This window comes from Gallinula chloropus, assembly GCF_964237585.1.
Source record: "Gallinula chloropus genome assembly, chromosome: 1".
Taxonomy (NCBI): domain Eukaryota; kingdom Metazoa; phylum Chordata; class Aves; order Gruiformes; family Rallidae; genus Gallinula; species Gallinula chloropus.
Window position 1 is genome coordinate 156,012,974 of NC_140085.1, and position 15,243 is coordinate 156,028,216.

A 15,243-nucleotide genomic window follows, 5' to 3' on the forward strand; every position below is an offset into this window, starting at 1 on the left:
AGAAACAATTCTTTGTATCTTTACCTGTTCCAGCATACCCTGCTGCCAGGCATTACATGCAACAGGCATTTCCATCATGAGTACTGAAGAATTCTCCTGTGCATTGTGACCTCAGCTACTTCATGATTTTGTTGTTCTCTCTCACTAGCCAAGTTCTCCAGGCATCCTCATCAGAACAGATTATTTCATGGAGGCTTAGCCCCTTCACACTCTATGCACCTTTCTCATTTAGTTGAGTTTGTTTTCTTCCTCCTAACAAGGCTTAAAATCCAGCTTAGCTGACACTGTGCTGAACCACCATTGCTCTGGTACAAGTTGCTCCTTGAAATACAGTCTGCATTCCATCAATATATTCAGTTGTTCCCAATTATCTTGACATTTCCTATTTCATCATGTAAATAAGATTTACGATGAACAGAGGTCAGTATCAATTGTCATAAATAAAACCTGAAAAGCTTTCCCTTCAACTACATTGAAGTGGTGTTGGAATGAAGTTTTCACTTTTTCCTGCAACTCAAAGTTTTACTCAAATTTTACTTTAAAAAAAAAATCTAACTTGACATGTCAAGCATGGAAAACTTCAACCCAGGTCAACGTTTTATAACACACTAAAGTTTTAGGTGCATGTATTGGTAGTTTTAAAGGAAAAAAGGTTCTTTACCTCCATTAACACAGATAATATAGAGAGACACACAGGAAAGCTTCTAAGAGCCCAATAGTTCACCACTACAGCAGAAAATAAACCAAAACTCAAGATATACTTCATTTCACCTTACAAAATATATAGAAAAAACCCCAAAATATTTAGAAATCTGTTGGAAATCATTACTTCTAAAACCCCAGGAGTAGCACTAGCTGTGGATCTGGACAAAGAGTCCTCAACTTCCCCAAGATTTGCATCACATGGGAACCTGCACTATCAGAACAGACCACAGAGCATAGCCAACATCACTGGTAACTCTGGGATATCAAGATTTTAACCAACAAGAAATAAAGGTCTGAGGAGTGCGCAGATATTTGAATCCATACATAATATTTAACACCTCTGTCTGCCTTTGTGTTAAACTTAAAGCAAAACATGTGTAGATACTCCATAGAACCAGTCCTTAATACATCATTTACATCATTCTTCTTCAAAGCTCTCTTACTAGTAAAAATCTGTATTCCATTTTTAATTACATCTCACTGGAAAAGAAGTTGAAGTTATAATTATAGTCTGCATCAGATCTTCAATAGCTGTACTTCAATTTAGACACTGTTCCTACAGTGGGCAGACAGTCATTAAATGATTTCTCACCTTGACTACTCCATCAAAGCCAGGGATGGTGTTGACCTTTGCATTCTTGGCTAACAATTTGCTTTCAATCTTGTCTCCCATAGCTTGAATAGCATGTGTGTCAGGTCCAATGAAGGTGACACCTTCTGATGCCTACAAAGACAATGAAAACAAAACTTTAGGAGATGAAACTAAAAAAAATATCAGCTTTACACAGGTATTGCTATTAAATTTTGTCTGGTTTTGAACCAATTAATGAAACAACCTTTAGAAGACAGTGATCTGTTTATGTAACAACCTGGCAATATACAAGCAGCATTTCAGCCAGTTCATTAGAAATGTGTATGACCTTGTGAAACTATGTATACACACAGATTCAAAGCCCATATAATTAGCATTTGTATAAATCAAAGCCAGGCCAAAGAAAAATAGCTGAAAGTGGAAGTACTCCAGCTTGAAAGTTAGAAACATCCCTGGAGAAAACAGAGGCTAGTTAACTCACCACTGGAATAGCCACAAGTGATTTACAAAGATATGCTTACTAAACTGCAACACAATTCAATATTCCATAATGCATTCCTAAAACCAAACCTTGATGAAACATCAAAATGAAAGTGCAGTCTCTTACTCAATGCATTTTAAGATCTTGAAAATAAGGTATCGAGCGAAATGATGTTTCCCCAGTTCTTTCAGGCAACTCTCTTTCAATATTAATGTGGAAATAGGTTAACAAAATAATTTAATACTTCAGCTTTAATACACAGACAGAACACTGAATTGCATTTTTCCCCCTCCTGTTTCTCTATGCCAGACTCAGTGATCAAGCACACAGACATTTTTTTTAAACCTCTCCAGGGTCAGAAACATACAGAGCTAAAGGCAATCCTATCACAACTGTTTCACTGAACATTACTGATGCATCAGTGAGTACATGCATGTTTCCGGCAACTTAACATCTTTTGTACCACAGGAAAAAACACCCCCACACATCAAAAGAATAAGCACACTAGCCTAGCACAGGTTTTTTCCAACTGTTTCATTGATTGGCTTTTTTTTTTTGGCTCAGTTCTAAGACACCTGTAAAATGCTTAAAAACAACTTGTTTCCAGCCGATGGGCAGTTTACTTAACACTAAGACAATGGCAAACATCCAATTCCTTCTACCAGAATTTGTGTCTTAATATCTCATCCTTTTGACATACCCTCTGGCTGCACGTGTTTGGGTTGCCAGACAGTTAGAGTGACTACCAATATAAACTAATCTGCTGAAGCTTTATGAATTTATGTGATGGTACTACCTGGCCACAGAACAGACATAAGAAAAACACATTTAAGTTTGTCATGGTTTTGCCCCAGCTGAGAGCTGAGCACCATGCAGCCACTTGTTCGTTAAAAGGGAGTGGGGGAGAGTTAAGGGGGGCAGGGGTGGGGGGAAGAGGGAAGGGAAAGGGGAAAAAAAATAAAACAAAACCAAGGAACAATGTCCTCCTATTCATGAGCTGAGTGCTCCCAACATGCTTGAGAGTCACTGTTTTCACTGCCAGCAGCTTCCTAGCTGGAAGGGTGTAATAGCAGCGGCTCTGCATACACAACACCCCATCATCCTAGCTAACAGGGTGCTACAGGGCACACACCAGGTAAGTGTTACAGACACACCAGGAAGCTCAGTGCAGAGACACCCAAACCAAAGGCAGAGCACCAGTCAGACCTACTTCAAAGGCCTGTTTGCTTCAGCTCACAATGAGCCATCCAGGTTTTTATCTCAGCCCACCTTTTCTCTACTACAGTGGGCTTATTAGCCCCGCAACTCAGCAATATTGATTTGATGTCTTACAAAGTTGGGAAGACTGCAGTAGGAGGGAGGAAGGGATAGGAAGACTGACACAAGGGTGCAGACCTCTTAATATTACAGCGCCAAAGGATCTAACATTAAAGGAATTCACTTTTTAAGGAGAAGGGAAACGGAAGCGAGGAGCTGATGTTTGGAATCACAGTGACACAAAAGTTGGAGCGGATCACTTTGGAAACAACAGTGGATTACAACCTGAAAACTGACACTCCATTCCCTCTTTTAACAAGGGACCTTTCAATAGGTGCCTGCACACACCTGGAGGGAGAGCAGAGTTCCCTTCTGCCAGATTGTATTCCTACCTCAAAAAGCTTTATGGAAAAGGTCCACTTGCCTATTTGGCAACTGGAGACATCATTTCCAACTTCACCATATGTTGCTTCCTCTCACCTTTCTCTTCTCAAAGTCTACCATCAAAAACAAGGGACCACCACAGGTCATCAAGGTAGCAGGTCCAAAACTTCTGCTTTTTAGTGAATGGCACATGGCCCTTTCTCACTGCCTTGCAGCATGGACTTTCAAAGTGCCCAGTTCATTCCCTGTTCCTGTCCAAGCAGGCAGCTGGCTAAGAAAAGGACAGCACCATTTAGGAGAGACTCTTGAACCACCTGAGGAGCAGCATTCCAGGCCATTTCAAGGAATGAGTCTGCTGCATTCAGTATATTTGTTACGTAAACCTTGTAGAGCTGTTACATTCTATTGGGATACAATTAATGGTCATTAAAAATTAACTACTAGATTATGTGCAGCAGATTCACATTCACTCTAATGAAAATATCACTAGATGCAATCTGTATCTTTGAAAATTTTTTTATGTTTAATCTCAATGCCTAGAATCTACAAACTGCCCTTGTCTACACATGCACCTCTTGGCTTTAACTGCTTTGAACTTCTGTGCCTTACACAGAACAGCTCTAACTGTGAATAAGCAGCAGTTTAGTACCACTGGCTAGCCTCCTATCTGGCTAGTCATATGAGTAGTCATCACAACCAGATATTTCCCAGCAACAAAATCTGAAACAAAACAATTTAACTCCATGTGATGTCACAAAACCATGTAACTCTGTATGCTGCAAGATTCCTAACTTATTTTGTTAACCAAAAATAAGTTAAACCAAAGTGGATCCACTGGTTTCCAGCCAATATGTCAAACCACCTCTTACATAAGAGGTGTGCATTCTCTGACACAACTTCCAACAAAATTTAAGCTAAGCTCACAAAAGACTAAGATGTTACTAGACAAAGTATTGCAAGTCTTGCTATAATGAAATGAAACCCCCATCACTTGGAGATGTTTGGTCAAGCCCTCTACCAAAGCTTCTCAGCTCAGCAGCAGCAACATGCCTATGCTTCTTCAGAGCAAATACTCACTTGTAATGTACTAAATTATCTGTTTGAAACTCTAGCACCTGATTCAGGATCTGATCAATGTTTAGAAATATCTGAAGTGTGGGACACAGGGGGAAATGGTCAGCCTCTTTGCAGCGGTCTGTGGGGACAGGACAAGGGGCAATGGCCTCAAGTCAGAGCACAGGAAGTTCTCCACCAACATGTAGAACTTTTTCCCAGTGAGGGTGACAGAGCCCTGGCACAGGCTGCTCAGGGGGACTGTGGAGTCTCCTTCTCTGGAGATATTCAAGACCCCTCTGGACTCCTACCTGTGTGACCTGTCCTAGGGAACCTGCTTTGGCAGGGGGGTTGGACCTGATGATCTCTGGAGGTCCCTTCCAACCCCTACAATTCTGTGAATACTGAAAATACCAAGAACAGACCGTAAGAAGGAATGTGGCTTTAACACCTTCAGCTCCCACAAAGGTTTATCAGCACTCATCCACTATCATTCTTAGTTTATGAAACACATAAAAGTGGTGACACTGTGCAAGAAAAACTTCCCATGCCTGATGACATTCTGTCCACTCACAGATTTGCCAGGGTAGGATCAAGCATTAGAACCTCTGCTGTACATACACAAGCTTACACACTGCATAAACACATTGAAGAGTAACAGAATTTTTGGAAGAACATGTTCAGCAGCATAATCCAGTCTTGAAGACTAAGTTTCCAGCCACAGGGAATGTGTCATGTTTCACCATAAACAGGCACCAGTATTTTCCTTAGAAACACATCTGTGGAATACTGCTCTACTTTGATCTTTTATAAAATATTCCATATTGTTTGTCTGCATCTTCAAGTATACAATTTCAGAACACATTCCATGCCAAGCAAGCTGCTGATTCTTTGTCAAAGAAGTAGATATTGAAGAGTTTTCCCCAATGCAGCTCTGTTTTTGAGAGTGGCAGTAGCTGGTTTAATCACAGTGCCTTAAGAATCACAAGTTCACTCTCTCTTCCCTCCCCACCCCCCACCTTAAGCCAGACATAAGTCTTATCTGCCCTCAGGGAATGCAGGACCCCAAATACAGCTAAAATTAAACAATGCTAAAGTAGGACAATCAAAGGCAAGAGGGGAAAATCCATTCAGAAAGTCTGTAGTTGAGCTATATGCGACCTTCTCAGTCTATCAACCATGTCTGAGAGCTCTGGGTATGGAGGGGGATAAACAGGCCTATCCTAGTCTCTGGATGTTTGGAAAGGACCTGTCCAACGGGCTCTTAAGGACCTGAGGTAACTGAAGAGAGTGATCCCAAATTCCTTGGTATCTTCTTCCAGAAATTCTGAACGCAGAGATTCACAATTATTGTCTTACACAGTCAGTAGTGGATTCAGCCTCAGCAACAACATCAGCAGAACTAAGAACAAAAAGCACGAAGGAGGGAAAGCCGCTTAATGAACTGTCATACACACTAGCTCCCTTGGCAGCATACACTCTTCCACAGGCTCATGAGTGTGTGCCAAACCAGCCAGCTCACTACCAGGCTCCTCAGCACTGCAGGAAATAACTGAACAGTTCCAGCCCAGCTTTAGACAAAACAAGGGATATTAAAACTTTTCCTCTGTCTTTTGCCATGTTAGGCATGAACAACTGAACACGCTTTTTGGTGTCCTCATTCAAGCCAAGCTATTTGAATCTGCACACAGCACTAGCTTAACTGCCACGCACCAAGACACAGCTATCAAGAATACTGTGGTTTCACAGGATCACAGAATCCCAGGGGGTTGGAAGGGACCTCCAGAGATCATAGAGTCCAACCCCCTACCAAAGCAGGTTCCCTCAGACAGGTCACAGGTAGACATCCAGACCTAGGCAGGCATCCAGGCTCTTGAATATCTCCAGAGAAGGAGACTCCACAACCCCCCTGGGCAGCCTGTGCCAGGGCTCTGTCACCCTCACTGGGAAAAAGCTCTTCCACATACCAACGTGGAACTTCCTGTGCTACAACTTGAGGCCATTGTGCCTTGTCCTGTCCCCACAGACCACTGAAAAGAGGCTGGCCATTTCCTGCCCCCCCCTCCCCCCCCCCATGTCCCACACCTCAGATATTTATAAACATTAATAAGATCCCCTCTCAGTCTTCTTTCTCTTTCAAGATCATGTGGTGAGGAAATTCTTCCACTCACACCACACTGATGTGGCAAAACACACTCCAAGCCCCCAGCTGCTTCCAGGTACAAAAGCCCCTATAATTGTCTTTCCACACAGAAACATATAATTAAGCAGGCTTTCTTCTTGTTCCTTCTCTGGTGTCAGAAAAAATCAGTTGTACGAAAATGTTTCCCATCTCTGAGGAAGCAACAGCTGAGAGGATACACACCTCCAGAGAAACTGTAGCTGTTCTACCTGACTGAAAATAATCTTTGCTACCTAAACACCAGTTTTAAACAAGGTCACGAAATTTACAGGAAAAGGAAAGTTACTTGTTCCATACAGCCACCAGATCCTATGTCCTCACACTCAGACTTACAATGTTTTCAACACCACCCAAACTCAAGTTGCTAATTACACGAAGCATTTAACCCTAGCACAACTAGTTGGGTAGGCTCAGAGCCTGCAGTCTGTCAGGAGTCACCGGAGAAGCAATGGAGCCAACCCAGTTCATTTTCTCCCAGTCTCTCTCCTTCCTCTCCTGCACATACCATCCCACAGCCTTGCTCTATTCCCCTTTTCTAGGGCAGGCGCTGACACTCCTCACTTGACCTAGCCAACCTACATGGTAAGACAATGACCTGGTTTGGGTTTTCATGGATTTCGGTTTGGTTTGGGTTTTTTGAGAGAAGTGTTTTCCATTGCTTTCATGAGTCAAAATTGGCTAAACAGAGAAGCATAATGGGCACTGGAGGAAGGACCACATAAGTTGCTGAAGCACACAACTGGGAACAAGAACCTTCTTTTGGAGGAAGGCACATTCTCAGCTCATAGGGGTGCACAGGAGACCACATGCTGCCACATCTGCTTGCTTTTGCCTTCGAGTCTACATTCCTGTTTCAAGGTTTACTTTAATATACAGCACGTTGTTGCTTCTCTGAGGAGCACTGTCTTAATCAGTGGCTGAAGTTTGAGGCAAACCCACTGCTTGAACCAGCCCTTGGACATGTGCTCTCAGGTAGTGGAACAACTTAGGGAAAGGAAAGAAGCAAAAGCAAGATTCTGTTGCAGTGAGATAACAGCAAGATCAGCAAGACACAACTTACCATGCTTACTCAAAACCTTACTTACTTGTCAATGAGATTATGAAGGAAGGTCCACAGATAAGAACTCCAGTTATCATAGGTCTGGTTTTCAAAGGGATTTTGTCTCAATCCCTTAAGTTTCTTCACAGTAAAATGTGGAAAAGGTTTCCATTACATATTTGCATGCAGCTAATTCTTTCACAGTTGTACTGGGGAACAGCTGCCTTTATTTCTCTGCCCCCTTAACATACACAGCCAGTCAAGGAGACAGATCCAATGGGGAAGGGGCAGAAGCAGTCTGGTAATCACAAACAGCATCAGGGTTCCAGAAAAATTGGAATCTTCCATAAATATATTCTCCCATCTACAGCAGGGACTCACAGCTCACCAGAAGGAAGCAGACCTCTATGTGCAGCTGCCTGCAGCTACGTACAAAGCAGAGCAGGTAAACAGCACGGTTCAAGGAATACTAATTGCTACCTGTGCTCAAAAAGCCTCTAAGTTACACAGGCTAAGAAGCAGAGCTGGCAGCAAAAGCAAAAATAGGTTTGTACAGCCTAGAAAATAGCCAAGAACAGGAAAATCCAGTTGGAGTGACCAGATCACAGACCTGTAGTAGTTGGCAGGGACCTCCAGAGATCATTGAGCCCAATTCCCCTGCAAAAGCAGGTTCCCTAGAACAGGTCACACAGGTAGGCATCCAGAAGGGTCTTAAATCACAACCCCCTGTGCAGCCTGTGCCAGGGCTCTGTCACACTCACTGGGAAAAAGTTCTTCCACATACCAGTGTGGAACTTCCTGTGCTCCAACTTGAGACCACTGGCCCTTGTCCTGTCCCCACAGACCACTGAGAAGAGGCTGGCCATTTTCCCGTGTCCCACACTTCAGATATTTATAAACATTAATAAGATCCCTCTTAGTCTTCTTTCTCTTTCAAGATCATGTGGTGAGGAAATTCTTCCACTCACACCACACTGATGTGGCAAAACACACTCCAAGTGCCCAGCTGCTTCCAGGTACATTGATCAGATTCCCTCCCAGTCTTCTCAAGGCTGAACAGCCCCAGTCCACTCAGCCTTACCTTGTAAGAAAGATGTTCCAGGCCCTTAATCATCTTTGTAGCCCTCCTCTGGACCCTCTCCAGGAGATCCCTGTCTTTTTTATACCAGGGAGCCCAGAACTGGACACAATGAAACATCCAAAGACAGAAAACATTCAGAAGTCCTACCAGGGGAAAAACACAAACCACCACCACAAATACCACACAAACAAGAACACTGACATCTCTCAAAAGCGGTGGGGACATAACAGATCACCTCACCATACAATAACTGTGCATTCAACACTGGGAAGGAATCCTGCTAAGAAATACCCTATAAGAATATATTATAAGCAGCACCCACTTAACCTAGGAAACACTGAACTGGTAAAACACTCCACAACAGAAAGTTTGGAAGAAAAAGAATGCCCTGAAACTTTATACTAGACAGGCAGGAGCAACCTTTCAGCTCAAACAACTGGACCCTGTTGCTGCTATCCTGAGGGCTCAGAACAAGGAACATACAGGAGTGGTCAATGATCTGCCCAGGCATCAACCCGTATTAAGAAATAGAGAACTTCATTTATGCAACTTATATTAAGTTGGAGAAGGCCTGAAACAGCGACATGGACAGGTACTGTCATGGATCACCAAAAAGCAGTAACTCCCCAGCAGTTCAGCAAACAAGAGTTTCACCAATCTTGTTTAGAATTACGTAAGCAGAACCTTAAGCCAAGAGATCTTCAGAGTATGCACACATTTATACACACACACACACAAGTGAAAAGACAACACAGGTACAGCAACATACTCCATTGCAAGAAACAACCATAGAATCATAGAAAAGAATATATCCTGAGTTGGAAGGGACCCAGGAGGACCATCAAGTCCAACTCCTGGCTCCACACAGTGCCAGCCAGGTCAGAGCATCTGTTCAAGTGCATCATCCAGATGCTTCTTGAACTCAGCCAAGCTCAGTGCTGTGACCCCTTCCCTGGGGAGCCTGTTCCAGTGCCCAACCACCCTCTCAGTAAAGAGCCTTTTCCTAACATCCAACCCAAACTCCCCTGTCGCAACCTCATGCCGTTCTCTTGGGTTCTATCACTGGTCACCAAAAAGAGGAGATCAGCGCCTGTCCCTTTGCTTCACCTCATCAGAAAGCCACAGACCACGATGAGGTCTCACCCTCAGTCTCCTTTTCTCCAGGCTGAACAAACCAAGGAACTTCAGCCTCTGCTCATACATCATTCTGAAGTGTGCCAGGCTCAGAAAAGTAAATGGCAGCCTTCTGTACAGGCTTATGACAGAACAGCACAGCCCATCTACAGCGAGCACATACGTAGCAGGCAGACAGCAGCAGCAACTAGCCTGGGAAGTTAAAGGTTCAATGGTGACTGGGAAACCAGCAACTTGCTAGAGGAAGGAGTGCTGTTAAAGAACCAAACAGACCAGTCTCCCTGAGCTCACTGCTTGTTCTACTTCAAAATAAAACCTTCCTGTTACTCGGCTCCAAACACTAGAAGCCAGACCCACCACAACAACTATGTCACCACCTGTGACACTGTACTGTGCTACTTTAAATATCTCTACTCACCGTCTCAAATAGGGGTACGAATTTTCTCTTAAAGTGATACATGAGAAGCATTTATAAGGAAAGGGAAAAGTTAGAAGAATGAAAAAGCTGTACCTGAAATTGAACACAGCTGCAAGAAGTTTGTCTCACTTCTTAAAACTGAAATTACAGAACACTAAAGCATTTTCACAACCACTATCTAACGAAAGAGAAGAGATGACTGCTGGACAAAAATACTGAAAACTCAAAGCCAGAATACCACTTGATTTACTTCAAAATAAACTAACACAGATGCCAGTTTCCATGTTTTTTAACATTTAACCTCTGGTATGGGGAGGAAGAGGTGTTAAGTTCTCTTCAAGTCATTATTCTAGGAAATAAACTTGATTTATTTAATCCTGGTGTAAATACATTCACACTGGTCTCCAAAGTATAGTTTACACCATGCAGAGCTATGAAAATGCATTAGTTACCAGAAAATCTTGTACTATATTTGAGTTCCACAGGTATGACCAGATAAGCTTCTGACAGACCAAATGAAGACAGATCTTACTCAAGCCCCAGATGTGCCGTCTCTAAAGCAAGTTAGGAACAGAACGCAGGAACAGGTTGGCATAAGTATGCTTTTCCAAACATAGTGTATATATACTCAATTATTTGAGGCTGGGGATAAAGTTGGACTACTCTAAAGCTCGGCTTAAACAAAAGGCACAGTTGCCAAACCAGTATAAACATAAACTAAGGACACTTAGATTTGCTGTCCCACAAAAAAGTTAGCACCTCTCAGAAAAGGTGCATGATCTCCTGCATAAACACCAGGGAGCAACCTTAAGCACAAATGCTGCATTGAAAACAGGTTTTAAATAAACTTTGAAGTCATCTCCTCTTTAATTACACAAAAGTGGCAGGTTTACTGAGTCAAAACTGTAAGTAAGAATCCAACTAATCTGCAGTCATCTTCCTTAACACAAGTTGAGAACTCAATCATAGACTACATCTACTTGCACCGATTTAATTCTGCATTTTAAAATTAACAAAACTTCATTAACCAAACATTTTATAATGTATATTAGATTTTTAGACTTCTAAGTGGGGAAAAAATGCCCAGTATTAAGTTTCCAGGTTCTAACTTTACAAGTGAAAAGCAGCACAGAAGCAGCTTTTTCCAAGGACTCACAGCTACAAGACAGAGAGAACAACAACAAAAAAAGTATCTCCAAGGCTCTGTACTTGTACATTTTCGCTCTGGATCTGGGCATCAAGCTGAAATTTTGATAATTTACCTTTAAAACGCTTTAAAGTTTTAGATGGTCTACACAGTACTTTATGTCTTTGTCCAGATCCCAAATGCAATATTGCATCTGAGTTTTTAGAAGCATTTCTCAAATACAACCTATAAAACTTGACAACACAGTCTGCATGACACGCCACTGTCAACTACGAATTACCTCATCACCTATAAAACATTACACACACACAAGCACACGTAAGGTGCAGGAACTTAGCACTGCCATATTGCAAAAAGTTTGAGTATTCTACTCTATAAGTAGTAATGAACACCCAGAAAATTTAGGGAGAAGCAAATGAAACTGAAGAATTTTCCCTGGATGGTTTCCATATTGCCTTTCTTCACTTCATGGCATTGAAACCACCCTTGGTTTTTACATGATAAAAGAAATCTGTGGAACTAATCCTAGAAACCTCTTTCTGTTTCCTCGCTTAACACCTCCAGGCGACAGAAAAGACAAAATGCTTCATTTGCATCCTTAAACATTAGAAACTGCGAATGAGCCTTTTCAGCTGCAAATGTTATTGCATCTACATTTCCAGAAGAGAAAGAAGGTTAAACAGCCTACTCAGGTTTATGTTAACTCATCTCTTTTTAGCACCCTGAGCAGCACAAAGAGCAGGGAATGTGGAAGCTTAACAGCCCAACCTCTTTCTTCATTACGTTCAATTAGATCCTGGAAATGGATATAGCTCCTGATTACACGAAGATAAAGAGAAGAAATCAGGTATGCACAAAGGAAATGGCAAACACTAACAAGTGTAATCTCAGTCTTCTCAATCATCTAGGCTCCTGAAGACCATTTCATTTTTCATGCAACACAAAAAAAGTTTTATCAGTTGCGTGACCACACAAGACTTGGCCTGATGTAAAAGCAGCGCTTGTTTGACCATTAATACAGACTCGAAGCTTAAGATGTAACGTGCCAGTGCTGCACAAAGCCACGCTGAGCACGTTGGTAAGGTAAGAAAGATCCCTTGGCTTGACGTGCTACATGAAGTACTTCAGCTTATCAATTAAAGAATAAATTTGAGCCACAAACAAGCAACCCCATTAAGCTACTTTGTTTCAGAATACAATAAAGTATGATTATTTTCTTCAAGAATGCTACATCTCCTACCTGACTTTTTTTTTTTTAATTAGGATTCAGCCTATGTGGTTCTTAATTTGTTTGGATTGAAAAAAGCACTTGGAATTACTGTACTGAATTCAGTAGAGAAAGTTAGCAGCACTTTTATTTTCTAGGCCGTTTGGCTTCCAGTCGGGAAGAAAAGTCTTCAGCCTGGCAGACAACGTTTAATGGGATGTTTAAGAGAAAATATACATTACCCTAAATGAAAACCAGGCGCTCAGGGGAAAAAGCAGGACAGAGTGATGAGAGGGAGAAACAGAGGAGCATCCTTCTAGCCAAACTAACACCTCACATTACCAAGGACCCAAGTATATGACATGCACAAGATTCCCTATATAGAACTATCAAGCTGAAAGTTCACTAGAGAAGGTGAACTGAGTAACACCTACTTTAACATTCAGGTTTTTGAAAATACATGTATGGCCATGACATTCTTTGCACAACCATGCTGTTTCTCCTTTCCTACTGATGCAGGTGAAGCTTTGCAGATGAATATGAAGCACAAGCAGAGTCTGATTAGTAAATGCACTTTGTAAAGCCTTAGCTTGTGTTTTTCAAGGGGAAAGAGAGAGACAGGAGAATACATTTAGAAGTCAACAAGTAAAGAAAAATTAACATTGTGTTATTGAGATGTTACACTGAGTCTGCAACGGATATTAATTGTATATCAGGGTGGAAAAAGAAACCAAGACAACAAAAACCATCCCCACAACCTTATATAGGAACCTGAAGAGAAAAAACCTCATGTTGAAAAAAGTCTGTCTGGTATTTTTCCAGACATTCTACAGTGCTTTCAAATTAGGTGACCATCATTACATTTACATTTCGCATTCAGAAATCAAACTAAAACTTAAGATGACTGTCCAAACACACACCAGCTTGAATTTATTGAAGTGTTAAGCATGAGGAACTCTGGTATTGGCAGCCAGAAAGAAAAGCGACCCTAGAATCCTCTTCCTAACAACCACTCCACATATTAAAGACCAGAGTTGAGCAAAGCACACAACTGCACTGAAGTGTGTCACTTCTCAAGCACTGCAAGAGAAAGAGGCTGAATAAGCAATACTCTTCATAAAAACAAGGCTGTGAAGCCCTCTGCCTAAACACGGATAACGTGGATAACTCCATCCTACCCACCTACAGCTCCTTTTTCTCAGCTGGTTGGTGCAGTTTAGGATCCTCTTTCATTGCCCTCACAAAAAGGCTGCTAATCTACTTCCAGCGAAACAGCTGCCATCAGTGACATCAAGACAAGATGGAATTTCTTCAGGCGATGTAGCCATCAGCAAACATTTTGTAGAGACTGTTTTGAAGACCTTCAAAGAGCGTTTACAAAGATGCCAGAAACTACACTACAAGACACAGAGCAGAGCAGTGAGATCATTTCAGAAAACTGGAGGCATCTGCATCTTGTTAGCAAACCAGAGTTATTTTCCCACGAGAGCCATTAAACAGAACTAGGTTTAGTTTCTGACATTCAAAACACAACATCATACGGTAAATAGGCATATTTATTCAAAAATAAGTATCAATCTGTCAATCACATTAGTAAACATTAGTTAAGAGCTAAACAAGCAGTAAATCAATCAATCATATCAGCAACAAAAAGGCAGCATGCGCACACATTTGTTTGGGTTGGTTTGTGGTTTAGTTTGTCTTCCCCCACAAACCAGCTTTAATTCACTGAACCAATGTGCTGTCTTTACCAAACCCAGCACACACTGACCCTGCAGTCCCTGAAAAATCCACACAAATAAAGGAAAGATAGGACTGGGACAACAGTTGCTCGAGATTAAAGCCATTATAAAACCCCACGGATAGGATGCTGTCCCACAGATGGTAGTCAACTGCCACAGGGTAGTGACCAAGGAAAAGACAATACCCCCACCCTGGGTCTCTGTTCCTCCTGGCTCTGAGATGGCAAGCAGCACCTGTGCAGCTGCACAGCCATCAATTTGGGAACCTTATCAGCTAAAGACAGCTAATGAGGCAAGGGGTGCTTAGATGATTTTGAGGGATAGCGCAGTGGTGACATCTATCAACAAATACACCACCACCAGACATAATGACACAGAGGAAAGCTGCAGAAAAGGTGTAGGCAGGACTAAAGAAGGCAGGATGACTGAAAATTACATTTGTGGCTAGAGATGCCTGCAGCAGGGAGTCATTAACAGGCAAGAACTGGTGGTTACAGAGGTACTGCCATGGCAATGGTGATGACTGACACCAGAGGTGGCTACAATCTGTAATGGCAAAGGATACTGGAAGATGGTGGTCAAACATGGGAATGGGTAGCCCAGAGAAGCTGTAGAGTCTCTATCCTCAAAGATAAGCCTGCTGCAGTTGACCCTGCTCTTGAAAGATGGACTAGGTCACCAGGCATTCCTTCCAAACTCATCAATTCTATAGGCCTAAGTGAAGAATATCAGGAAGATTATTATCTCTGCCCAGGTGAGGAAGGTTACAACAACCAATAGCATAGACAATTTAGCAGAATTTTTGTTAAGAGACAACCAGA

The 15,243-nt window shown here is 42.1% G+C and overlaps 1 protein-coding gene across 3 annotated transcripts in view; it reads right to left on the bottom strand.

The window, feature by feature from the left end:
* PCCA (propionyl-CoA carboxylase subunit alpha) overlaps positions 1-15,243 on the bottom strand; it is a 294,840-nt gene that overhangs the window by 209,578 nt on the left and 70,019 nt on the right. For all 3 annotated transcript variants that reach the window (XM_084279588.1, XM_084279587.1, XM_084279589.1), the window contains exon 7: positions 1,298-1,429. In XM_084279588.1, coding sequence (XP_084135714.1) covers positions 1,298-1,429 — 132 coding nt within the window. The remainder of the gene's footprint in view (positions 1-1,297; positions 1,430-15,243) is intronic.